At 46.0% G+C, this 26,001-nt stretch overlaps 1 protein-coding gene across 2 annotated transcripts in view; it reads right to left on the bottom strand.

Annotated features, from left to right (window-relative positions):
- The window catches only part of Nuggc (nuclear GTPase, germinal center associated), a 43,481-nt gene extending 17,711 nt beyond the window's left edge, over positions 1–25,770 (bottom strand). The window contains exons 1-11 of one of the 2 annotated variants that reach the window (XM_021654887.2): positions 25,635–25,770; positions 20,169–20,253; positions 15,838–15,942; positions 15,178–15,286; positions 14,269–14,491; positions 12,874–13,098; positions 10,139–10,348; positions 6,050–6,225; positions 4,855–4,873; positions 4,441–4,530; positions 393–498 (exon numbers count right to left, since the gene is read on the bottom strand). In XM_021654887.2, coding sequence (XP_021510562.1) covers positions 393–498; positions 4,441–4,530; positions 4,855–4,873; positions 6,050–6,225; positions 10,139–10,348; positions 12,874–13,098; positions 14,269–14,491; positions 15,178–15,286; positions 15,838–15,942; positions 20,169–20,211 — 1,306 coding nt within the window. In that variant the 5' untranslated portion in view covers positions 20,212–20,253; positions 25,635–25,770. Of the gene's footprint in view, positions 1–392; positions 499–4,440; positions 4,531–4,854; positions 4,874–6,049; positions 6,226–10,138; positions 10,349–12,873; positions 13,099–14,268; positions 14,492–15,177; positions 15,287–15,837; positions 15,943–18,607; positions 18,678–20,168; positions 20,254–25,634 lie in introns of those variants that run through there. The other variant, XM_060391346.1, reaches the window with a different exon arrangement.
- Positions 25,771–26,001: the final 231 nt, after the last annotated feature.

The following is a 26,001-nucleotide window of genomic DNA, read 5'->3' as shown; positions in this document are numbered from 1 at the left end:
TTCCCTGCCTCACAGACAAACATGTACTAAACATTCGTTAACTATGTCTAATGCCTATACCTGGGTAACTGAAGAGTCACAGGCCATATACCAAGGAAATGACAACCCAATATCTTAACTCTTACTAATGCTGGTAAAATTTGGATGAGAGAAGAATTTTGGTTGGGAATCCAAGAATTTGGATGGAAGAAGAACAATGCAAGGAGAGGAAAAATTGACTATATTCATGCACACATAAATACACACAGCACTTAACGCACACTAATAGGTACAGAAACCATGGAAAGTGGGAATAAAACATCCTATGGCAAAGAAAAATCTAAAGCAGGATGCTTAGGATGCCAAGCTTATCCTTTCAAATGTTAGTGGTTAAGGCAAAAAATAGAAATTACCACTTTCTTCTTCAGTAAGGAGGGCCCGCTGCCAGTACTCATGGGCACTGACTGTGTACACCAGATCCGAGTCCCCCAGAACCTTGGAGTCAGCTGGCAGTTTTCTCTGCAGGAAGGGAGACACAGAGAGAGCAGAATAGGTCAAGTGCAGGGAAGGAAGCACTACAGAGGCTCCAAAGGAACTCTCAGCAACCTCAGCTCCCTTTCAGTTCTGCAACATCTGAAGATCGATTCAGGGAACAGACATGGTGTGTGTGTGTGTGTGTGTGTGTGTGTGTGTGTGTGTGTGTGTGTGTAACCATGTGGTTGTTGAGGTCAGAGGTTGATGTTAAGTATTTTCCTTAACTGCTTTCCACATTATGACTATGACCATGACCATGACCGTGACTATGAGAGTCTCAGTCTTTCGCAGAACCTGAAGCTCACAGATTTAGGTTAGCAGGGGCCAGCATGCCCCAGGCCTCCTCCGAGCTCGGCCTTCGAGCACCAGGCTCTCAGACACCTGCCCCCAAACTCAGCTTTTTATGCGGGCGCTGGGGATCCCACGCCAGGACCTCCTGCTTGCACAGAAAGATCTTCATCGACTAAGCCACCTCCCTGGCCAACATCACTCCTGTTGTTAAGCATTGCCAGCTGTCCATGATTAGCAGGGTCACAAGGAAACTGATATCTGGACAGTATCCTCTGTGAAGTCAAATTGTCAATTACAGCAGGAAATGCATAGCGCAAATGACTCAAATGTAAGCGTGCAGAGGAGGATCCTGTTTAGGAAAATGAATGTTCATAAGTCACATGGGACCAGGGGTGGGGCTCGGTGGTGAAGTGTGTGCTTAGCATGTGTGAGGCACCGAGGGCACAGAAATAGGCATTGTTGGCAGAAGTGAGCTGGAGCCGATGTATTCCCGCTCCTGAGCACTGGCTGTCACGGGGCTTCCCACCTCTGCCTGAGTGGCACTGGTGGCCTCACTGCCAATGTTGGGGGTGCTTACAGCACAGACATAGGCACACAGTGCCCATCAGAAGTGTGAGGTGCTACTGTTTAGTTTCGTTTTGTTTGAAACGGCTGGTTTTTAAACGTTTCTCAGCACAAAACCAGGCAAAGGAATGTCCCATAAAAACAAAACTTTCTTCATGTCCTATAAAAGTTGTTTCTTTTTAAAACAACTTTTTAATAAATGTTTTGACAACTTCATTCAATGCATTTTGATCATATTTACCCACAACTCCTAACTCCTCCCAGATTCATAAAAGTGTCTTACTGAGTAATCATATTCATTTCAATTTGGAGTAATTTATTTTTAATGTTGAAATATGTCCTTATGCCCCTATATTCTCTAGGATTTTATCATGAAGAGGTGTTGGAGTTTGTTAAAGACATCTAACGAGATGATCTTGTGATTTCTGTCCTTGTGTCTCTTATGAAGTGAAACACTATTGATTTACATATGTGAAACCATCCCTGAGTCTCTGGGATGAAGGGAGTTGGTCTTGGTGGCTGATTTTTTTAATGTGTTCTTTATGTTGGTTTGTAAGTATTTTAAGAAGATCGTGTATTTAAGAAGATTGTGCTCTCATTTAGCACTAAAAGACTTTTTTTGTTTAAAAAGTAGACAAAAATATAAATTTAATAGTAGTGAAAAAAATCTAAAGTAGTGGCTTTTAGAGGTAGAATGACTGTGAAGTGATTAAGCCACGAGGGTGAAGCCTTTATGAATAGGATTAGCACCCTTATAAAAAAGACTCCGGATGACCCACACTCTTCCCATCACATGAAAACTCAGGGAGAAAATGGCCATCACCCTGTGAGACAGGAAGTGAGCATTCCCCAGACACCCCATGTGCCATCCCCTTTGCACGTGGCCTTCCCAGCCTCCACACCTGTGAGAAATATATGTCTGTCGTTTCTAATGGTGTTTTCACCATAGCAGCCCAGTTACCTCAAGCTGTAAGTCTCAGAAGGGATCGAATGAGGAAGAACAAAAAGCAGAACATCTTACAAAGTACCCAATCTCCTCTTTCCTCTCGTCCTCAAGCAAAGTGAGGAGGGAGGTGGGCCATGTGCACAGTCCTTCTCCTCACACAGTCTTTGCACTGAACAATGTTCATGGGGACCTTCTAACCTGTCCTGCAGCTCCTCCTCTCTGTTGAAACTGTGGTATGCTCTTCTTTCCCAACTTCTCTTCTCCCCCAACCCTCTCTCACCTCTTCTGACACATTCATTCCTACATCCTCATCCCGTTTTCTCTAGAGACTTTTGCCTGATTTTTTTTCGAACTCTCATTTCTATAACTTAAAATCTATTGACCAATAGCTATAACAAGGACTGCCTGATTCAACTCCAGCCTCGGATTTTCAAGGAGTGAAATGAAATTCGCTCCAAAGACATATAGCACAAATGAAGGCTTTACAAACGAAGGTTCAAAGCAGCTGGAGAGTTGGTCCATCACTAGTCGTCAGTGGGGCTCTGCATGGGTTGCAGACACAAACGTGCTTGCATTCCAACACCAAGAACTGCAGCAAAAGTGTACACTGGCACACTGCTGCCCAGATCCCCACTCGTGCAAATCAATTTGCCACATTTATTAGCAATAAACACAGTTGTGAATTGAGCACTGAAGTACCGTGCCTTTCCAGTTCCCAAGATAATCTGATTAGAACCTCATAAAATGTGTGCTTCTCTCTGCCAGCGAGAACAATTCGAGAGATTAAGAACAGCTTTGCTGAGCTGTCGCCTCATGGAAACTGGCGTCCAATTGTTCGGAAGAAGACTTCAGCTCTGCAGGAGGCCTGATCACCCACAGCTGGCAGCGTCAGCCTTGGCACCTCTGATTCTACACGGTACAACGTGCGTTTTCTGCTTCCATGTTATGAAAGTCAAGATACACAAAGCTATTGACTAAACAGGACAGAACCCAAACGCTGCCATTGAAACTGGAACTGAAGAATTCATTTGGGCAAAGTCGTATCATCTATGAAAGTGTATGTCCTCTGGCGTGCCCTTTATGCTGTGGTGGCTTAGTTTCATCTCTCAATAGGTTTCTGTTTTACAATCCTATGAGACTATTAGGGTAAGTTTGTGTTTGTGCTCATTTCATTGATAAAGAAGTAAAAATAATTGAAGAAAACACCAAGGTTTCCACAGGATAATTAATGTACCTTCTCTTTACTTCATAACTTGTCACACATGGCCACCTGTTGCCACTGTATTCTTGCCTTTGCTCCGTGTACCCTAAAGACTGTTGGTTTGTGTGTGTGTGTGTGTGTGTGTGTGTGTGTATGTGTGTGTGTGTTTCTCTGTGTGCATATTCCTAGCCCATGTGTGTATGTAGTATATACATGGATGTGGGTTGCATTCACCGGTGCATACGTATTGAGGTCAACTGGAGGTCAACATGGACTTTCTTCTCTATTGCTCTCCACCTTATTTTTTTGAGACGGTCTCTTACTGATCCTGGAGATTATTGTCTGGGCTAGGCCAGCTGACCAGGAAGCCCCTGGGATCTGCCTGTCTTGGCTGGGTTTACAGCCTACAGCTTCATGCAGCCTCATTAGCTCGTATACGGATGTCAGGGATCCAAACTCAGGTCCTTCCTCATGTTTACAGAGCAATCATTTCACCACTTAGCCTAAGACTACTGGTTGTTTGTTTGTTTGTTTTGTTTGTTTCAGTCATAGCCAAGGAACTGCAATTTGTCCCAAAACTTTCCCTGGTATCACCTTTCCCTACTGCCAATGGGACTCCCACAGTACACCCCAGGGAAGACACACGCACACTGTACTTAGTCAACCCTGACTTTCCCAGGAGACAGTGTCCTCATTGAGTCATTATAGTTATCACGAGGGGGACAGTACTACCTCCCCATTTTACAGACAGTAAAGTAGAGGTGCTTAAGGTCACAGAGGTCATCGAGTGGTAGGACTAACTGAAGTCTAAACTGCCTACTCCAGAGCTCTTAACCTTGATCCCCCAAAGAACTAAACGCACATCTGTTTCTCCGTGTCTGGGGTCTGAGAAGTAGAAGAACATGCAGCAAACCCCCAAACTCACCTTCAATTTCTCCTTGAGAAGTCTATTCCTTTGTAGTTTGATTATTTCATTTCTTTGCAAAACAGCCTCTCTCTGACTTTGAATAGCTTGCTACATTAAGAAAGAAAACAAAGCAGTCAGAGGCTAGGGTTATCAGCAGCGATGAGTACACATTGTTTTAGCTGTCATCATTTGGCCCAGAAGCTCGAGTGTTTGAGAATTAGGAACTACCAGACACAAAGGGAACTGTTTAGAAATTACTGGTGCAGATGCTGGAGCGATGGTCCATCTCTGGAAAGCACCTGGTACTGTTACTATATATATATATATATAATATATATATATTATATATATAGTATGTGTGTATATGTATATATATATATGTATTTACATATATATGTATGTATGTGTTTCAAAATGATTGGTCATACTTACATCTCCCATCTTTCTTTCCCTGAAATGAAATAATAAGAAAGTGTCACAAGGATTAAACTTTTATTTTGTGTCCTAGCAAATTTACAACTTTGCTTGAAAGCAGCACAGACAGACAGACAAACATTGCCCCTGCCCTTTGTATAAGCGCCTTTGACTCAACTCTCTCTCTCCCTTTCCCCCACCTCCTGAACCTCTTCTAAAGTCTTGGAAAGGGGGTTATTGTTGTTGTTGTATTTTGCACTCAGGAATATCCTGTAATGTCACTCCCTGACCCAGGCAGAGGGTGGCCCTCTCAGTCTGAGTTCATGTGGCACTGGGCTTGCCATCCCTGGCTTTTAGCCCTCTTTTACACAGTGCTCTCAGAAACGAGGCAATGCTCGGCACCAAGGCAGATTCATGATTTATGTGATGGCACAGGACAAATTGTAGGGGGTGAGGGATGAAGCTAGAATTCTGATCTAGACCATTAGAGAAAAAGAAGTCCTGGAGAAAGCACTCAGGCTTGTGTTTTTGAGGGCCTGGCGGAAATGTACAGGGGACAGCTGAAGAAGCTCCTGCGACAGCAGAGAGTTTCCGGTGACCTCGTGCTGTGTGCTCAGCGCTGCCTGCTCACATTTGTTCTGCTGGTTCATTTTTCACTCTCAGAGGTATCCCAGTATGGAAGACAAGTCCCACCTCTCCCTAGCTCTTGGGGGCCATGAAGACACCTATTAATTTCCACTGAGCTCTCCAACCTTTCGTTTTTAGTCATAAGACTGGTGCTCTGAAATCTTTGGGCCAAAATTCTCAAGTTTTGAGTTAAAATCTTTAAGGTAAACAATACTGAAGTGAAACCTGACACTGGAAATCTACACTAGGCTGGAGAGTTTTATGGTATGTTCCTCCTAGCGACAGACAGTCTAAATGTCCATGTCTTGGGGACAGGAAGCATTATTTCCATATTGTATATTTGAGTGGCTCCTCAGAGTTGCATAGGAAATAGTGGCCCTCACACAGAACAACTGTCCTAGGATTGTCACATGACCCAGACTCTTGAGCCAACCCACCCAGGCATCTTGACATCTGAACAAGTCACACGGACTTCCCGTTTATCCCCAACAGTCCCTTGGAGAAGCGTGAGAGGAAGTTACGTCGTCGCTTTCATAGCCAGGACCCAGGAAAGAAAGCCCCCAGCCTCGCAAGCTCAGTACCACACCTGAGATATTCCCGCAAGTGAAGTTTGTCGGTTTTGGTGACCACCAGGGCGATGTCCCTGCAGAAGCCACGCTGGCAGGCTTTGATGCTCTCGTTCAGAAGGTCTTCGTGGGCCTTTCCTCCGGAAGCACGCTCTATGTCGCTGATCACCCAGATCACGGAACACTTGTCAATGGTCTGCAGGATGCCCACAGCAAGGGTCAGAACGTGGGTGGCAGCTCCGTTCCGGAGACTGCAGTTCAGTGATGGATCTTACACTCTTCCTTCCCCGCTCCTGCCTCTAGCTCAGAGCTTCCACTCCCCCATCTGCGCCAGCCAAGAAGGCGGCTCGTGTGTGCACCAGCCGCACACTTGGTCTGGCCTCCGCCTGTCTTTCGAGGCTCTGCACTGGATTGCCACAGTAGAGCACACCGCCTCCCCTGGACATCCTGCATGGCTCAAGTCCCTGCTATGGCCTGTCACAGACTGCTCAGGGCAGTCCTCTGATACCTAGGGGGGAGATCTCTCTGTGCCTTGCATCTTAGAGCGCACAGGACTCACTTGACCCACCAGAACTCCCAGCTTCCTGCACAATGATGGACAAGAGTTCGAAAACTCAGCCCTCCAGATCCAGAGCCATCAGTCAAATGGGTCACCTCACTTACCCTCTAGGGGAAGGTTCTTCAAACGACCTTTGGTCACTGAGCAAGAAGCTAGGTACCCTATAATTCACGTTTCGAAGGCCAACGGCTGTAACATTAATAGCATCGATACTGCTTTGTTAAATACTCGGCTTCCGTGTGACAATTATGCATGGCCCTGTGACACGTTTCTCACTGTATTGTCTGTCTTATCTCTGTATATGTGAAGTGCTGATCTAACTTTTAAAAAAAAGTTCATTTTCAGTTATTCAACACAGTACGTTGTACATAATTGTGTGGCTAATTTCTAACTTAAGAATTACTATTGTCGTTATTCTGATTCATACCCATTGTGTTAACTAGTGGAGATCCTATACCTGAAAATACTGAAGATTTTTTTAAAGAATGTTTTTATTTGCATGTGTGCCTGTGTGCTTGTGTGTGTGTGTGTGTGCGCCATGTGTGTATGGGTGCCTACAGAGGCAATAAGAGAGTGTTCAATGATTTGCAACTGGACCTACAGGCAGTTGTAAGCCCAATGACACAGATGCTGGCAACTGAGTTCAGGTCTTCTGCAAGAGCAACAGCAAGTGCTCTTAGCCACTGAGCCATCTCTCCTGCCCCTCTGAAAATATTTTTGATTGTTACAACTTGGAAAACTGACAGTTACAGTCTAAAAATCTTACAATGCCCAGACCTTCCTGTTACAAAGAATTATCTGACCTCAAATGTTACAAGGTTGAGAGACCTTGAGTTAACAGCAGTGAGTTACAAATGAGTTTTTCCCAAGGCCGCACAGCTGATGAGTGGCAGAATCTATGGTTAGGCCAATTTCCTAATTTGCCTGCTGTGGTCCATGTGCACTGTACCCCATGGTTTCAAGGCATTCCTCCATCTGCTGCCCTTAGGAAAAGGCAGCCCCAGCACCTAACTCAGACTCTAGCTCATGGCAAATGCCTTTGAAGGAATCCAGGGTGCTTGATCTTAAACGCAGAAGTGTTCTGGTTGCATCAGGAGTGGGGCGACCTGGTGACATCATTTGCTTGGGCCTCTCCACCTCTTTCTGATCCCAAGTCCCTTGCTCCGTAGATCGTGGTTTAAAGAATATGTCTCCTGAGTTAGACAAAGCTCCCTAAAGAGAAGAAGCTCTGAGAAGTAAAGGAGCCACCCAGGGCCACACAAGCTTGGACTCTGATACTTGTCTGTTTGGAATGAACCCACATTTAGACACCAATATTAAAAAAAAAAAAAAAATGCTTGCTGCCTTTCCCTCCCAGTTTCCAAATTAGAGTTAACTTAGAGACTCTTGGGACTCTTCTGTGTCCATGGTGGATAATGTGAGTTTTTTGGTAGGGAAGACTGTAGGCCAAAGTCTGGGAGCCCCTTGAGGACAGGGCCTCTTTCACCCTTGTCTTCTCTGTGTCTAAGCAAGCTTGACAAGCATGGCCTAAGAGGGGACATGACAACAGTCCTAAAAAGTTGCTGCACTTAAATGTCGACCCCACGCTAAGCCCCTGACTACCAGGATCTGGCTGTAGTTCCAGTGGTGGAAGAGATAGAAAAAAAAAATTAAAACACTCTCAACCAGACCTCAGAGGAGAGATGAGTGGAACTCTGCCAACCCCGCCCTCCTCCCTCCCAGAGATGAAAGTGGGCATTCAAGGATTAGGCAGCAATGCCCAAAGTCTCCCAACAGCATCTAGGTGGCAGAGCAAGGACATCTAAATCTGCTGTCATGCTTTTAGGGACAGCAGAGTGAGCCTTGCTTTACAGTCTGTTCTTCCCGGGAAGAGGGTGCCTTCAGTTACTTCCTGTGAGAGGCTGTCAAAAAGCAAAAACCTCAGGAATGAAGGGGAGTGAGGCCAGGCAAAGCACTCTGGGAACCAGCCTGTCCCTGTAGCTAACCTCCTCAGAGCACGATCCAGGCCAGAACCACTGGCTTTGATAAGCTGCCCAGTACATCCAAACTAGCTGCAACCATGTTCCATCCAGGGAAGAGCCAGCCGGCCCCTCTCCAGCTGACACTCAGCTTGGCCTGAAACTGGATGAGTTTCGGGGTGAAAGACCTGGGGCGGGGGAGGAAACTAAAGTTCACATGGCCAGTCCTGAGCAACTGACCGGTACAAAGAACGTGGACTACCTCATCCTAAAGAGAGGAAAAATGGACAGGGCAGGGAGTGGATAGAGCCCTGTGGGCCAGTTGAGAACCTTGACTATCAGTGAAACCTCTGTCAGTCACTAGCCTCGAACAAGTTACTCTCCTCTGAACCCGCGGTGTCAGCAGTCAGTCAGGCTGCTTGGTGTGAAGGACAACACGGCCAGAGTTGTGAGAGATCTTTGCCATAGTTGCTATGCTGCGAACAATCAGCGATGGCACAGGTCGTCCATCCCCGTCTCCATGCAGCGGGGGCCCTGTCTTCCCACAACACCTCTTTCTTTAAAGAACAGCCCAGTCTTTCTTTTCCTTCTGGTTTGCTCACAAAGCCAAACTCAGAAGCAGCAGGACGAAGGCAGACAGCTCCAGCCTTCACTCCTGCCTCTTCCCTCCTCCACACACCCTGGGACCTTCCCTCTGGCCCCGAGGAGCACCATCTCTCCCCAGCTTGCCAACACCGATGCAGACTCTTGCTTCTTCAACAACTGACAGTGCCTTGCACTCTCCATCTCTGCTTCGGTTTGAATGGGACATGTCTCCTACAGGTTCAGTGTATTTGAACACTTAGTTTCCAGTCAATGGTGATGTTTGGGGAGGTTATGGAACCTTTCTGATAGCCCAGCCCCACTCTCTGATGCGTGCTCTCTCTTTCTCTCTCTCTCTCTCTCTCTCTCTCTCTCTCTCTCTCTCTCTCTCTCTCTCTCAGTCCTCTCTTTCTCTCTCAGTCCTCTCTTGCTCTCTCATTCTCCCCCCCACCCGGCTCTGTCTCTCTATGTATGTCCGTCTCTTTGTCTCTCGGTCTTTATGAGTGTATGTCCATATGTCTGCTTGTCTCTGTCTATCTCTCCCATGTGAGGATGAAATTTGATCACTCTGCCTCCTGACTACCAGGCGGCCCCTTGCTCCTGCCACCATGCCCCCTCCAGTTTGGTAAACTGCAGCCCCTCTGGAACCGTAAGCCAAAATAAATTGCTTTTTGTCAGGACATTCTATCACAGCAACAGAAGAGTAACTAAAACAGCCTCCGTGGTGCTCATGACCCCCTTTTCCCTTTCTTCTGTTCCTCTTTAGTCCTCTCGCTTGCTGCCCTTCTCACACATCACATACTCTTGTCCCGGCTACGCAACCTCCCGTGCCAATCCCTTCTTCCCTGGTTTCTGTGGCCATCCATGCACAGCCCCTGCCTTGTTCAACACCAGAACATGGAAAATGAAAGAATCTCATGTCATCAAGCTCACAAAATCCCAACCTGTTGTTTTTGAAAGAGTGGAGGAGTAGAGAGGGAAGAGGGAAAGCCCCTGTGAAAAAGAATCACCTTTTTCCACATCTCATCCCTCTTGCTGTTGAAGTCACCTGTGCCTGGAATGTCCACCAAGACAACCCCTTCTGGGATCAGTGCAGATTTGGGAAGGATCACTTCCACATATTTGATCAAAGGCCAGATTTGTGTGTCTGCTGATTCTCCATCCCAGTCTCTCCTCTGAGTCCGGATGTAGGGGTCCAGCTTGACAGACAGCTCTCCTGCCTGCAGGAGAAGAGTGGGTCACATGTACCAGCCATGCTGACGGCTGAGGGATGGTGAGAAGTCTCTAGACAATAGCTACCAGGAAGCCTGCAATGGTCTCTGCAAGGACCTAGACCTCGAGGGCCTAGAAAGACTCTGCAGAGCAGCACGTCCAAGCTCCTTAACATAGTCGGGGATGCAGAGGTGGCTCAGTGGATAAGAGCACTTGCTGCTCAGTCATGAGGCCCAGAGTCCAGATCCACCACCCACACTGGACAGCTCACAGCTGCCTGTAACTCCTGTTCCAAGGAATCCCACACTGTCTTCCAGACTCCATGAGTGTGCATGCACATACACACACACATACACACACACACACACTAAAAAATAAGTATCACACACACACTAAGAAAATAGAAATTTAGAACTCAGTGGGGCTGGGGATGTAGTTCGTTTGATAGAGTGTTTATCTAGCATGCACAAAGCCCTGGATTTGGGTGCAGAAAATGCATCAACTGGGCATGGTGGTGGGTGTTTGTAATCCTAGCCCTCGGCAGATGGAGACAGAAGAATCCAGAGTTCAAGACCGTCTCTGCCTACACAGTGAGTTCAAGGCAGTTTGCAATATTAGAAAGCTGCCTAACTTTCAGACAGTGCGGCCCAACTTAGCTGGAAGAGAACTCCAGAAAAGCTATAGGAGACTAAATTTATCTCCCAAATTCCATTTGCTTCTAAAATTGATGCAAGTTTCTAAATTTTGCTTAGAGCATATTTTCTCCACATGGCAAAAGGCAACTGTGAAGAATTTAATTACTGAAAATATCATGGATAAATATAGAAAACCAATCATGACCTAATGATCATGTTTTCCAAGTTAAAAATCGATCAGAAAATTGATCTTTTAAAAGTTTTTTTAAAATAATTTCCAAGTATATACACATTTAAAAAAAATAAACAACACTTGATATGTAGGCTTTTTCAGCACATTTCAATAACAGGAAGTGGGGCAGGGGAAGTTTCCATCTCCTGTTCCTGCTTAGACACATCTGGGAACAAAGACACATTCATGCTAGCAGTGAAGGCAGTAATTCTCAGCTGGGATACCTCAGAGCACAGAAAACTGGGATGGGTGGTGGTCATTGTTGATCAAAGGCTACTGAATGATCCAGAAGAAAGCAAGAAAGAAAAAAGGTTTTTGTTTTTTGTTTTGTTTTTTTTTTTTTTTTTTACAAAAGATGGCTTAAAATTGTGTGCATGTGTGCACATGTGTGCATGCATGTATATACAGACATGCACATGAACACACATATGTAAGTTCACACATAAGCATGTCCCAGGGCACACTTGGAGGTCAGAGGACAGCTTGCAGGAGTCAGTTTCCTTCTTCTACTTCGTGGGTTTTAGGGATCAAATTCAGATTATAGCGCTGATGGCAAATACCTTTACCTGTGGAGCCATTTCACTGCCCCCAGGGGAGGGAGAAACTTAAGTTGTTTTTTATTTTTTTTTTAATGTACAATGTTTATAAATTAAATGTTGGTTTCACAGATATTTCGTCTTAATGTAGATTCTGAATTTCAGCTTGATAAAGTAGTTGCCAATTCTGAAAGTAGGGTGAGGCAGCCCAGTCTTTATTCATACCAGCCTGGATGTCTGTCTGTCTGTTTGGAGAGCCAAAGGAGTGAGGTTGACCTAAGTCACTGAGGACATGCCAGGGTCCTGCCACAGAGAGCCACTCAGCCCAGCTCTGAACAATGGATGGATGTTCACACCCAAATTTATCAAGGGTGTGATAAATCAAGGGTGTGATAAACATCTGGGGATGTTTTCACTTCCTGAAATGGGAGGTGCGTTTGGGACCAACATTCATCTACTTCTTTCCATGAGACTAGCTGCAATGTCTGGCTCTTCAGCAGCAACCTTATGACTGAGAGGCAACAAGCACCATGGAAGGCCAAGGAGACCACAGAGATGTAAATCTTTCTAAGACCCTGCCACCTCCGAATGTCTTTTATGAGAAAAAAAAATGAGTAAAATTCATTTGTGTAAGCCTTTATGTATAATACATTTGCAATAATATATTATATAATATATGATGAATATGTATAATATAATAAATATATTCACTTTCATTCAAAGCCATCCCAAATTAATTAATTGCAGTCTTTTCTAAGCATAAAAACTCCATTTGAAAATCGAAGGTTACCATCTTTAAGCATAAATAATGAAAAATACCTTGAATAGTGAATAATTTTGTTTGGGTACCAGTTTATTTCTTATAAAAATCGCTGTACCTTGGACAATTCCCCTGGATGGATTCAAGTGTTTTGTTTGTTGGTTGGTTGGCTTTTGGTTTTTCAAGACAGGGTTTCTCTGTGTAGCCTTGGCTGGCCTGGGCTCGCTTTGAAGACCAGGCTGGCCTCGAACTCACAGAGATCCACCTGCCTCTGCCTCCCCGAGTGGGGTTACAGGCATGCATCACCATGCCCAGCTTCAAGTGTTTTTCCTTAAGACGTATAATAAGGAAAACTAAATCTTGACGTTACCTCCTCTGCTTTTAGAGTGATGGTTCTTGAGGTTGGGATCCTCCCTCTGGGCTTCATCCTCAGCAGCTCCTCATAGCACCTCTTTTCTGCCCCTCGGCCATAGAGCATCTGCAGCTTCCAGGCAGCTTCTTCTGCTGCATTGTCCCACAAATCTGCCTCGGCTCCCCCAGGCCCTTCCACCCTGTGCAGGAGCTTAGTCAAGTCCTTCAGTTCCGCCTTCCACTCCTGCCAAGGCAGAGCAGGGCCACACAGCTCATGACAGATAGAGAGGACAGTAATAAAGGGAAGGGGGCAGCACAGACCCGTCCCCCACCCCTCGAGGAAGGCCAGAGGTTGCCAGCAGAAACCTAAACCAGCTACCCCAAACCCCATGTCCCGTAAATGAGTATCCCGGTTGGCCTCGCCAACTTGACACAGCCTGGAGTCACCTGAGGCAGGAAGCTTCAACTGAGGAACTGTCTGTTTATGGCCATGACTGTGAGGGCCTGTCTTGATTTTCTGAACTGATGGGCAGTGTCAAGCCTACTGTGTGTGATGCCATTTCGGGGCAAGTGGTCCTGAGCTACATAAAAAGTTGGTTGAGGAGGAGCCTGTGAGGCAGCCAGGGAGCAAGCCAATAGGCAGGACTCTCTCACAGTTTCTGCCTTTGAGTTCCTGCCCTGACTTTCCTCAACGACAGAGTGTGACCTGAAAGTGTAAGCCAGATAAACCCTTTCCTTCCCTCCCCTGTCCTTTGTCGTGATGTTTGTCACAAGCAGGGACTTTAAGAGGGGCATGGCTGGCCCAAGGGTCTCACAAGGGATTACCTCAGCTCCTGAGTCAGAAGCCCCATCTCTGCAGAATAATCTCACTTCAATGTTTCATTCAATAAATGTGCTATAGTTATTTGTGTGTATATGTACGTGTGCACACATATGTGTGTGAAGGCAGGGGTTGAGATCACATGTTTTCCCCAATCATCTCTCCACCTATTGACTGACTGACTGACTGACTGACTGACTGCCTGACTGACTGAGACAGGATCTCTCACTGAACATGCAGCTCACTAATCCAGCCAGGCTGGCTGCCCAGTCAGCATCTGTCTCCCCCACACTGGGATTACAGACACAGCTGGCTTTTTCACCCCTCATGGATGCTGGAGGTCCAAACTTAATGCTTTCACAGCAAGCGCTGTACCAACTGAGCCATCTCCCCAGCCCTGTGCTGCACTTATACTGAATATAACTATATATATATATATATATATATATATACATATATATATAATATATACTTATAATATAATGCAATCTCTGGTGTCACGAAGATGAGAAATTCGGAGAAGAAAGGAAAAGAGGGAGGCAAAAGAGAAATGAGGGGATGGAAAAGATGAGAAGGGAGGGCAGGCCAGCTTACCTGATCAGACAGAAGGTGGATTTTGGCCTCATACTGCTCGCAGCAGCCAGAGCTCACTTGTACGATGCAGGCCGTGCATACGCTTTCTCCAGACACTGGTAGAAACATCGCTTCCTGGATGAGGGCATTGATCAGAGAACTCTTGCCGGCTCCAGTGTTTCCCAAGAACCCCACATAGACCGGCTCCAGCGGCGGTTTTTCAATCAAGGCAAGAAGCCGGTTTCTGCATCCATTCCAAAATGCACATCAAGTATGAAATGAAGCACATCAGAGCAGAACGCAAAGACACTAAGGTCCCAGTCCTGGGCAACTCACATATCCTCCCTTTCTCTGACCAAAGGAGACGATCGCTCCTTGTTTACTATAAAGACTTGGGCTAGAGAGCAAACAGGACTAGGTAAAAATGCTTGGTAAGGAGAATTCTCCACAAATGTTGTACTCTCCTCATAGGTGAGAGATATCGTTGTTGGTGTTCATGGAAACTGCATATCCATCAACCCAGAGTCCCATGAGCAAGGTCAACAATGTCCTTTCCAGGCCAGTTCTGCACAAACAGTTCATGAACTCAGTGATGCATGGCTTGGCTGAGTTTGGAGCCTTTCCACTCATCCACAGTGTGACTTTGCTTGCTTGGCCTCCCTGAGTTTCAGTTTCAGTAAAAATGGGACAATCACATTAGCTCCCACTTAACAGGGGCATTAAGAGGATGAAATGAAATCGTGGGTTTGTAAGGTGCACAGTAGAGTAGCTGTCAACAGTAGCCACGCAACAAATAGCTATTAATTTTTTTTTTAAGTCTCAGCCATAGGGTTTTCCTCCTATCCTGTGCTGTTTCTAATTAAAAGCCCTTTCTGTGTTTCTTGGGGGAGAGGGTAGCATCAGGGGAAAGGATACCGGTTCCAGACTCACATGAGATACTTGAGTCCGCTGGGAATGCTGTCATCCAGAAAGACAGACTGAATCAACTTCTGATAAGTGTTGCTCAGAACCTTCCTGGTCCGGGACTCCAGTTTTTCATCTGGAATCAAAAGAAACGGATGGTCTGGGATGTGCAGAGCAGAGAAAGAGTACCAAGTCTCTAAAGGAGGCTGCTGGATACTGCAGAGAAGGGAGAAAACTCATGAGACGAGAAGCCAATCAACCCACCGAGCAAGCTATCTGCCACTGAAGATCAGTGCTCATCAAGAGGTGGTGTCCATCCCAAGCCCCTCTAGAGACCAGCACGCTCTGTGCCTCCCCTACCACAGAACTAACTCAAGTGTTGCCGCGGACTTTAGCCCTTCTAGATCCTGCTCTCCCGTGGATGCTGTATAAACCCCCACCAAGGTACCTAGGTAACCATCTGCAGACTCTTCCTGTCAGGAAAGGGCTCTTTTGATAACGCCCCTCCTCTTCAGAGCAGCCTGCAGGTGACCAGCCAAATTGCAGACCTCTGCAGAGACTCTACACAGGGCGAGCACACACAGAGATGTTTCCTTGCCTGCAGAACTCCCTCTGAGCGCCCACACACGTTTGCATAAGACAGAGTCCTGTTGCCGCAAGCCACACCCAGCCCTCCATAACACTCACACTCCTTGAGGGCACTTTGCTCCACAGAGGGAAATGCTTGGAACTGTTGGTCATGATGCGACCTGCGTCTTTTCTTCACGGGTTCTTTAAACAGATGGCAGTCAACTAGGGATAAACAGAGGATATACAGAATTACAAGTTGAGGGTAGACAGAGGATCCCTGCCTCACCTCTGCCAATGCACACAATCAAAAGGTCTCAGAGGACCCGGACCAGCTCTGCCTGCCTGTTAGTGCTTTTGGAAAGCAGCTCTGAGGGATTGTCCCAATTTAGGACCTAATTCTCAGGTCACTGTACTTGTTTGCATCCGTTACTTTTGTATTATCTGTACAAATGCATTATCTGTGCAAAGCAGCCAGTCACATAGTATCTGCAGTCAGGAATAATGTACAGCAGGACACAGCTCACTTTTGTCATTTTATTCCGTCCAGGACTCCAGCCTAGGGAACAGCACAGCCCACACTCAGGGTGGGGCTTCCCATCTCTGTTAACCCAGTGCAGGAACTCCCTCACAGGTGTACTTGTACAGTCACCAAGGAGACCAGCTTACAAGTACACCAGTATTAACCATCATGCATCCGGCTCCAACATCACTCTCCAGAGGCAACCCTCTGTCTGCGTGTCCTCAGAAACCAAAGTGGCTGGGTTACTGTTCACCAAACGTAAGTCTTAGGACATCCACTAACGGAGGAGAGGAAATCTCAAAGCAGGGTGAAGTATGGGGAACAGACGAGCCTTTCAGATGAGGAAAGACCTCCATCAGAAACAGATCAGAGGGAAAAGAAAGCACATCACCAGAATCCTTCCTCATCCGTAAACTGAAAGGCCAGTAAAATGGAAGCACCGGAACAGTTCGAGGGGTCCCCTGTACAATAGATGTCTTTCATCTGGGCCTGATGGTACATGACTCGGAAAGAAGGGAAATCGTGGTTTCTAGATCAGCTTGGGATACCTAGAAAGAGAATTATCTCAAAATAAAAGAGGGAGAAGGCTCAGTCAGTAAAGCGCTCGTGACACAGCGTGAGGACCAGAGTCCAGTGGCCAGCACCTACATAGAAGTTATGGTGGGCCAGCTTTACGCCCAGCACCATGGAGGCAGAGAAAGGTGGAGGCTGGAACTCCCTGGACAGCCAGACTGGCTTAGTTGGTAAGCTCCAGGGTCAGAGAGAGACTCTGTCTCGAAGAATAAGGTGGAATGTAATTACAGTACATTATATGCATGTATGAGATTGGCCAAAACAACATTCTAAAATAGAAAGCGATGATGGTGTCACATCGCTTTCTATTTCGCGGGACGAAAATCTGTCGAATTGTACAAACAGGAAAGTTGTGGACTATGTGGATTATTTATCAATAGAGATTTTATAAAACTTAGCAACAAAGTGGACAGCTAGTGAGGAAAACAGCCTACATTTGCCTCTGGCTTCCATATATATGCACACATGTGCACACATACAAATACACACATATGCAAATGCATACAACATGTTTACATTTACAGGCTGAAGAAAATCTTTTTAAATGGGGATAGAGCTCAGTGGTAGAGTACTTAACTAGCATATTAGGCTCAATCCCTAATACCACAAAAATGTATATTAATAAGAATTGTAGGAACCATAGGGGCCAAGGATACCACAAGAGAACCCATAACATCATCTAACCTGGGCTTATAGGGGCTCACAGAGACTGAACTGCCAACCAGGGAGCCTGCATGGAACCGACCCAGGCCCTCTGCACATATGTTACAGGTGTGTAGCTTGGTCTTCTTGTAGGGCCCCTACCAGGGGTGCAGGGGCTGTCTATGACTCTGCTGCCTGTCTTTGGGACCCTTCCTCCTACTAGGTGGCCTCATCTAGCATTAATAGGAGAGGACGTGACTAGTCTTACTGGAACTTGATATGCCATGGCTGGTTGATATCCATGGGAGGCCTGCCCCTTTCTGAAGAGAAACTGAGGAGGAGTGGATGGGGTGGGGGTGGGGACAGGGAAGTGGGAGCGGGACTGGGAGGAGAGGAGGGAGGGTAAACTGTGGTCAAGATGCAGATAGATGATAGATAGGTAGGTAGATAGGTAGGTAGATAGGTAGGTAGATAGATAGGTAGATAGATAGATAGATAGATAGATAGATAGATAGATAGATAGACAGACAGACAGATAGGCAGGTAGGTAGATAGGTAGATAGAGATGCTTTTTGGAGATTAAATTGGGGAAACCACCCCTGCCCTATGCTTCTTCACCTACACACATTATCAGTTACTTCCTTAAGCAGGAAAAAATAGAACTCAGGAGCAGCATATCTTTGAAGTCTGCGGGAGTCATTTGCTTACATGGTGACTTGATTAGGAGATGAAAAGCTGGTAAGGGCCATAAAGTTGAGGAGAGCTGTGCTTTAGATTTAGAAAATGTACCTCATTGGTACTGCCTGGCTAGAAAGGGGTAATATCTTGGTTTCTGGGGCAAAAGTGCTGGAAATTATCCTAACCCAGTTACCAGGGGCCTGCTGGTTGCCAGCGAAATAGCCCTGGAATAAACTGGAACAAGCTGGTCCCAAGAGGTACCACTCCAAGCTCATGAAAAGAGGGTACAAAACCCCAAAGCTGAGTGCGGCCTAAGACGGTTACCTTCCTTGATGGACTGGTGAGGCACTTCACTGGGGAGCCAGGGTAGCAGCCTACACAGAAACCCCAGACTGTTCCCATCCCTGGGCTCCAGATACGGGTCTCCCACACATCATGCACAGCCCTCCACCCCCACCACCTCTTTAGTCTCACATCTTCCAGCACAGGCTCTGCTGCCCTTCTGGAGCCATAGGAGATCCAGTGAAGAGCCACACATGTGCTGAAGCTTGAGGAAATGGCTGACACCTCACGTTTCTGCTGTCACAGATGAAAAGGCTCGTTCACTAGCTCCTTCCATCCCAGGAAATGATTGATCTGGACTAGAAGAATCCATCCTGGCTCAGCTTCAGGACTTTATTAGCACTAAATACCAAACAAGCAGTTGCTGGCTCTCTGGCTTCAGCCAGAGAGGAAGAGGCAGAGAAGAAGAGAGCATGCTGCTTGAAGGCCTGGGACAGCTGTCGGCCAAGCGCTGAAGGCCCTGTGCCAGGAAGTAGCTCAGAATGCCAGATGCATGCACAGTCCTGTATGAAATAATGTCAAAGGCTGTCTGCTTTGTAACTCTTGTGTGAACAATGTCTCTTAGCCACGCACAAAACAAGGAACAAGCCCATCTATCTAGGCCCTTATTTCAGCTTTGTTAGGCCTGGCAGATCATCTAATGTGTAGGAGCTCGGGGTAAGAGTTCGGGTGAAATAACAATTCTTTACTCTGTTCACAAAAAAAAAAAAAAAAAAAAAAAAAAAAACCTTGGAAAGGATAAAACATTCCATCTTGAATTTATACCACAAATGGGTATATTAAACAGTAGCTGGAATGAACTGGCCTAAACTTGGACCATAGTTCTCATTATCCTCTATATTTGCTTGGGAATCCAGCTTTTGGGAATCCAGTCTTTTCCCAGCTACACTGGATTATTCTAGTAAAGAACAAGACAGGTGGAAGGAAGCAGGAGGTGTCACTTTTGAAAACTGATCCCCAATAGATGGTCAGGCTGGACCTTGCTTTAGCAAGGGGCCCCCTCTTTAGCTCTGAGCTCAGCCCAAGTGACCTGGGAAGTTGCAGTTCTTTTTGTGTGTCCAGCCAGGCTTCAGGAGATGGCTGCTACCTACAAAGTCCAGGAAACGTCCGTCCCCTTTCCCTTAAGGGAGCTGTTTCCATAGTGATGAAGAATATTTTCCTCCTCGGTTCTGAGAATGAGGATGATTTTGCTGCACCCTTATTCCTGTACGTTGGAGCTACTTCCCTGAGGCTTCCTAAAGATGTACTATCTGTGGCCTGGGATACCTCCCACCAACCCACTGAGGGAGCTAAGCTCACACTGACCCCAATGGGACTCATCCTTCAATGAGACACTCCTTAGACCTTTCTCCCTTTCAAGGAGAAGCCAGCTGCTAGTGTTCCAAGGGCCTCACCTCACCCCCCTGGATTTCAGAGAGCCCAAGCCCATGTTCTAGAAACTTTATTTTTATGTAGGAACCCTCGTCTACATAACTGATAGTCAAAGAGCTCGTTCTGTTATGAGTAGACTACTTTAGTTATTGTTGTTAAAGATTGACATTCCATTTCTTACTAAGTTGTCATCAGAAAACAGCATGTAACTAAAGAGCAAGGGATGACAGCCGTGGTTATAGTCTCAACAGAGACTATAGTGTTGTCTGTTCAGCAGACAACCCTAACCAGGTCCTACTTAAGATCATTTCAGGGGTGTTACCTGAGTGTGGTGTCACACCCACCAAAGCCTCCGTTTCTGCCATTTCCTGCTATGTGGCTTCTTTTGCCTGCTGAGGAAAACCAGCCTGAAAGGACAAAGAACAAAGAGGAAAGATGTACACCTTAAAAGCACCATAAACAGCCAAGAGGAGTACCAATTCCACTAACTGAAAGACTAAACAAGAGAACCATAAGTTCGAGGCCAGCCTGGGCTATACAGCGTGGCCCGTGTCTCATTAAAAAACAAAGCAGAAACCTCCCAAAGTGAGAATACATAAATATGCTTGTGTTTTGTATCTGCCACTGGATAGCAATCTTCTAAAGAGCAGGGAGCATTCTCACTTCTCTTTGAAACCCTCACCATGCCTCATGCGCCACTGACGCTATATGTGACGGAGGTCAGTGATCTCCGATGTGATCATCGGTTCTCCATCACACATGTATCTAGGGAGGTTTAATCTGACATTGCCTGAGATCTTTAACTCATTCTGAAATGAGAATAAATCCCTGGTGACCAGAGCTAGGGAGGTCAAGTTCTGCTCTTCGGCTGTTGTGGGCAAGATCAGTGCCCCAGTTAGGTGAACTTGAGCCTGTGCCAATGACATTAATTTCCAGCAAGTGTCAGCTTGAAGTGGGTAGGTCCACAGTGACATTTCTTGGGGCTGAGGCTGTGTTGCTGGATACTGAGCAGGGAAGGAGAGGTACAGTAATTCAGACTTGTGGACTCCACACACACACACACACACACACACACACACACACTTCAACAGGAAGATACCTTACTGGGGATTGATTATGCGCAGCCCTGTGGCATCCCTGTGGAGGGGACACTACACAGAGCAGGTGGACACATACCGCACTGGAGCCCCTTTCTCAGCTCTCCTAGGTGAGAATATGGGAACACAGGGGGGAGTGCCTTGAGTCCTTACTCTCCATAGCCACTACTTCTTCGGGGGAGCGCTCAGCCGTGCATTTCAAAAACAGAACTACCAACCCTTCTGAAATATGCAAAACCTTCCTGACGGGTCAACCTCCACTAGCCTCATAGGTCTTTCAGAGACAGACTCTCGACAGAAGGCAGGCGGAGCCTTATTTCCATGTGACCCCCAAATAAAAATCACAGCTCTCCAGCTGAAAGAATCTATTCTTGGGGCACCTTGCCGACCTGACCTGACCAAACGCCCTTTGTGTTTGGTACTCTGGTTGAATGCAGGGAGGGGTGCGGGGGGGGTGCGGGGGGGATGCGACCATAGGTGAGGACAGAAGCAATTTAGCCCTCCCCTCTGTCTCCTGCAGCCCATTCTCAGGCTATGCACACCCTCTGTGGCTCCAGGGAAGGGAATTCTGGTGAATTTCCATACACCTAGCGTGTTGGGATGTCCTGTCCCTTTTTTTTCCTGTGAGCTCCTACTCTTTACTCAAGATTTTCTTCCTGGATTTTTTTTTCTCCAATAAGGTGCCCTAATTCTTGATTATTTCCTTCTCAGGTGCCTGCTGCTCTGTAAATGGCTCGATTATGATGACCTTTCTTTTCTCCCTCTCTCCCCCTCTCCCTCCCCCTCTTTTTTTTCTTTCTTTCCACAGCATCTCTCTATGTAGCTTAGGCCCAGACTGGCCTCCAGCTCATGACTCTTGCCACTCTGGAGTGCTGGGATTACACATGTGTACCCCTATGTATAGCTCAGTAGCCATGGTTTATTTATGTTTCCTCCTTCTTGAGCTATGAATTCTTCAAGGTGTTCTGATCCTAGAGAAGTCTGTGCCATCTGATACGGTACTAGATGAACCCTAAGGCATCTTCAGATGCCAAGATTCTGAGCTCTTATTTGAAGTGCTCAGCAGACATGCTAAGAGGGGAAAGGCTCAAGATCATATATCATGAAAGACACAGTGACTTCTGATTGAAACACTTGGGGCTGAAGAGATGGCCCAGCAGTTAAGAGCACTCATTGTTCATGCAGAGGATCCAGGTTCTATTCCCAGCACCCATAGGGTGGCTCACAACCATCCATAACTCTGGTCCCAGGGGAGTCTAATGCCCTCTTCTGGCCTTTGTGGGTAATAGGCACACACATGGTACATAGATGTACATGCAGCCAAAAACACCTATATACATAAACAAACAAACAAATAGTTTAAAATTCATTGTTACTAAGCCATATCAGGACCGAAGTGAGTAAGGGCAGAAAAGGCCAAAGTATTACAACATGGCCACTCTACACTCAGACCTGTCAGTGACTTTTGGCACAAAAATGAGGAAGTAACAAAGAATTTTGCCATTTCCTAAAGAATTGTGTGGCTCAGTGAGCCGTCATTACACAGAACATTAGCCATCATGTCTCCGCTGTGGACACTGGAGACCAGAGAAAACTCATGGTCCCACTGTTGGACAAAAATCTGCGGATTTCCAGGACTATCTGTGTTCTAGAATTCAAATTCCAGCGGTGGATGGAATAGTGAGTCCAAAAGAACCAATTGACCATGGCCAAAGCATCCTTGCCATACTTCCATCGGGCAACAAGAACATTTCTCAGACTTTTGGATTTGAAGATGCCTTAAGATTCATCTTTGAGACGAAGGCCCTTAAGTTCCAGAGGGATGTGGATCAAAGCACATTTTAAAAAGTGCACACAGTTAAGGGAAGAAGCAGGCATGCTCACTGGATTCGGGAACATGGGCAGCGGTTTGGGCTGCTTTCAGGGTCGGGGGAAAGTTCAACTGACTTCATTTACTACATCAACAATACATGATGTCCAGAAAAATCTGTTGGCACGTATATATCCAGGGTTAGACTGAGTTTGTCTGCATCAAGCAGACAGCAAACTGTGAGCCTCTCACCAAAAGAGCAGCCACAGTACCAGCAGACAAGGAGTTTGTGACCTCTAGCTGACACGGGGAAATAACGGGAATGACTTGAAATGAGGTTTCAGGAATTTAGGTTTCAGATAGCTTCTGCCAAGTTCAAAGACTGAAGAAGGGGCCGTTTGGTTGGCAAACTAAGGCACTAGAAAATTGGCAGGAACCCTCTATAAAGAGAGCAAAAGGAAAAGCTCTAAGAGTCCAGTCAATCAATATGGAACTGAACGCTGTAGTGGCAAAGGGCAATTTTCCTCCTCCTCCTCCTCCTCCTCCTCCTCCTCCTCCTCCTCCTCCTCCTCCTCCTCTTTCTTCTTCTTCCAACCAAAAGAGCAGTGGGGCTATGGGACTTCCCAAAGTCACCCCGACACTCTGAGCCTTGTGTTTCCCATCTGTAAGCAGAAGGCGTGTCCTCCGGTGTCAACTGACAGGATGAGAATCCTCATGTGGAAACATCACCAACAACATAACGGTGATTAGGAGCAGAGGAGTACAACTGAGACAGCCCCAGTGCCGAATTTACGGTCTTCAAGAGACAACAACCTTCCTCAGCTGACGCCAGAATCCTCTTCCCTGCAAAGGGAGGTAATAACGGTGGGGTATTGAGGGAAAATTGGATTGGCTTCCATAAAGAGCCAATCCAAGCAGTCCAAACTTACACTGCACAGACCAGCAAGCTTCTCTGAGCTCACGTTATTTCACTTGTGTTTCAGCTGCATGGCCAGCCTTCAGGTTTTGCAATTAGGGCTCATTTACATTTGCATGCCCTGAGCCCCAAAATAGCATCTTTTTAAATGATGCTCTGCTTGGGATGGCCTCCCCGGTGATGCTGATTTCCTGTTAAATAACTGACTTTTGACAATTATTCCTACCCCTCTCACCCGCCCTGTCTTTTGTTTGTCTTTGCTCATGATCTTTTGATTGTAAGCGGTCAGTAAAAGAGGTGATACGAACTCATTATCCCTCCCAGAGAACAGCTGTGGAGAGTGAAATTAAAGAAGGACCATCAGAGCCTTTATTTTACAGATATGGACCCTGAAGCACAGAGAGGGGAAGGAACACATCTACAATCACACAATAAGATAGTTGTCACCAGACAACAAGGTCAAGAGCAATTATTCCGTATGGGCTCTCAAGCCAAACCTTCAAATTCCTCAAGGAAAAGAGGTGGTTTTCACTTAACCCATCAGCCAGTGTATCCAATGTCAGGTGTCCATCAGAGGCAGAAAGGGCATGTGGTGACGGGTGTTACTGCCAACTTTCCCCCTAGGTGAATAAGTGAGTAGTTAAGCAGATACTATCCCATTTGGATGAAACAAAGTTTAACCTTTTGTCTTCCTCTCCCAAGCTTGTCACAGTAATAAGATACAATATTTCTCCTTGTTATGAATCCATATGACTTGAACAATCCCTGCATTGGCTGTTTTATTTTGGGAGAAATGATTCTGCTTTGCCTGAAATGATGTTTCTTTTGTTTGTTTGTTTGTTTGTTTGTTTGTTTGTTTTAAAAAAAAACGTAGAATTTTATTCTCCCAATTTCTAGTATATTGGTACTTATATGGCCTTAAAATTCACTCACAACATACAGAAAGGTAAAATTCATTTTCTCTTAAGTAACAACTCATCTTGGCCAAGGAGAGTGCTCAGCAGGTAAAGGTGCTTTTCCTTGCTTGCTGTACAGGCCTGACAGCAAGTTCCACAGTCAGAACACAGGGGAAAAGTGAGCAGGAGGACACCTCTCTCATTCTGGCATGCTTACAGAGAAGTAGGAGTTAGAGACAGGAGACTCAGCTGAAATCTCCCAGACTGCCTCGCTTGCTGTGCACTAAGCAGAGCAGTGGAAGAAACAAGAAGCCTGTAACCCACTCTTAGAAAGTCGGTCATTGAAAAGAAAATCTTCTGTCTCCCCATACAGAAGAATTTCAGTATTTGTATGGCTAGCCCATCCTCACAGGCAGAAGCACAATTGCCCATTCTCTGGGGACTTTTTGTGTACTGACTTCCTTTTGAGACGTACAATATGGAAATCAGAGGGAAAGAAGTAATTTACCCCATCCCACCCCAGCCAAACAATCTAGGTCAGAACAAGGAGATGCTGTTGATTCTCCTCAGGGTGTGATGAGAATGACTTCAACTCTGTGGGCTTCTTCCCCCAACCCCTAATTCTAATCTAAGTATGAGAAAAATGAGGAAATGCCAATAGCAGAGAATCTCACAAAGTGCCAAGCCAACACCCTTCCAAATTGTCAATCTTATCAAAAAGAAGAAAGGTCTCGGGTGACAGCCAAGAAGAACCTATAGAGACAGAACAGTCAAGTGTAATTTGGTATTCTGGAAGGGATCCTAGAGTAGACCATGAACCCTAGATATAAACTCAGAACCTCCATTCACTAAGACATAGACATTACTTAGCACCGACTCAGAAATATGGGCCCATTCATAACTAATGTACCACTCCAGTATAATCAGGGTAATTGAGTGCAGGTTACAGGAAATAGTTTCTCAAGCTCTCTGTAAATCTAAAACTATTCATTTTAAGCCGCTATTATTTAAAAAAAAAAAAAAAACACCACAAACTGTAGCACAAAAATACATAAGAGAAACAACTTACCAGATGTTGCTGAACAGAACACAAAAAGCAAAACTCCAAAAAATCCCAAACAGCTTGCTTCAGTTCCAGGAGTCCACAGTGAGACAGTGGCTAGCAGAGAACACACCTACACAGCTGTGGAGACGTCAGGGACCAGCTAGATCCGGCCCTCGGTGGTCACATTCACAAAGCCACATTTATAAACGCAGCGGAAGTGAAACCAACGACCGTAGGCCATCTACCCGAGCCTCCTCCCCCCCAAATGCAGTACGCTATTTTCTATTTTCTTTTAAACTTCAAATCACATGTAAACTGGGGGTTGTGCCCTCCTCCCAGCCGTCTCCCCGCAATCAGGCAGGACTTGACCACTTTTTCTTCCCAAACATAT

Source organism: Meriones unguiculatus, chromosome 9, assembly GCF_030254825.1.
Source record: "Meriones unguiculatus strain TT.TT164.6M chromosome 9, Bangor_MerUng_6.1, whole genome shotgun sequence".
Lineage (NCBI taxonomy): Eukaryota > Metazoa > Chordata > Mammalia > Rodentia > Muridae > Meriones > Meriones unguiculatus.
The sequence above is the reverse complement of the archived record's forward strand: the minus strand, read 5'-3'. Positions and strand labels throughout refer to the sequence as shown.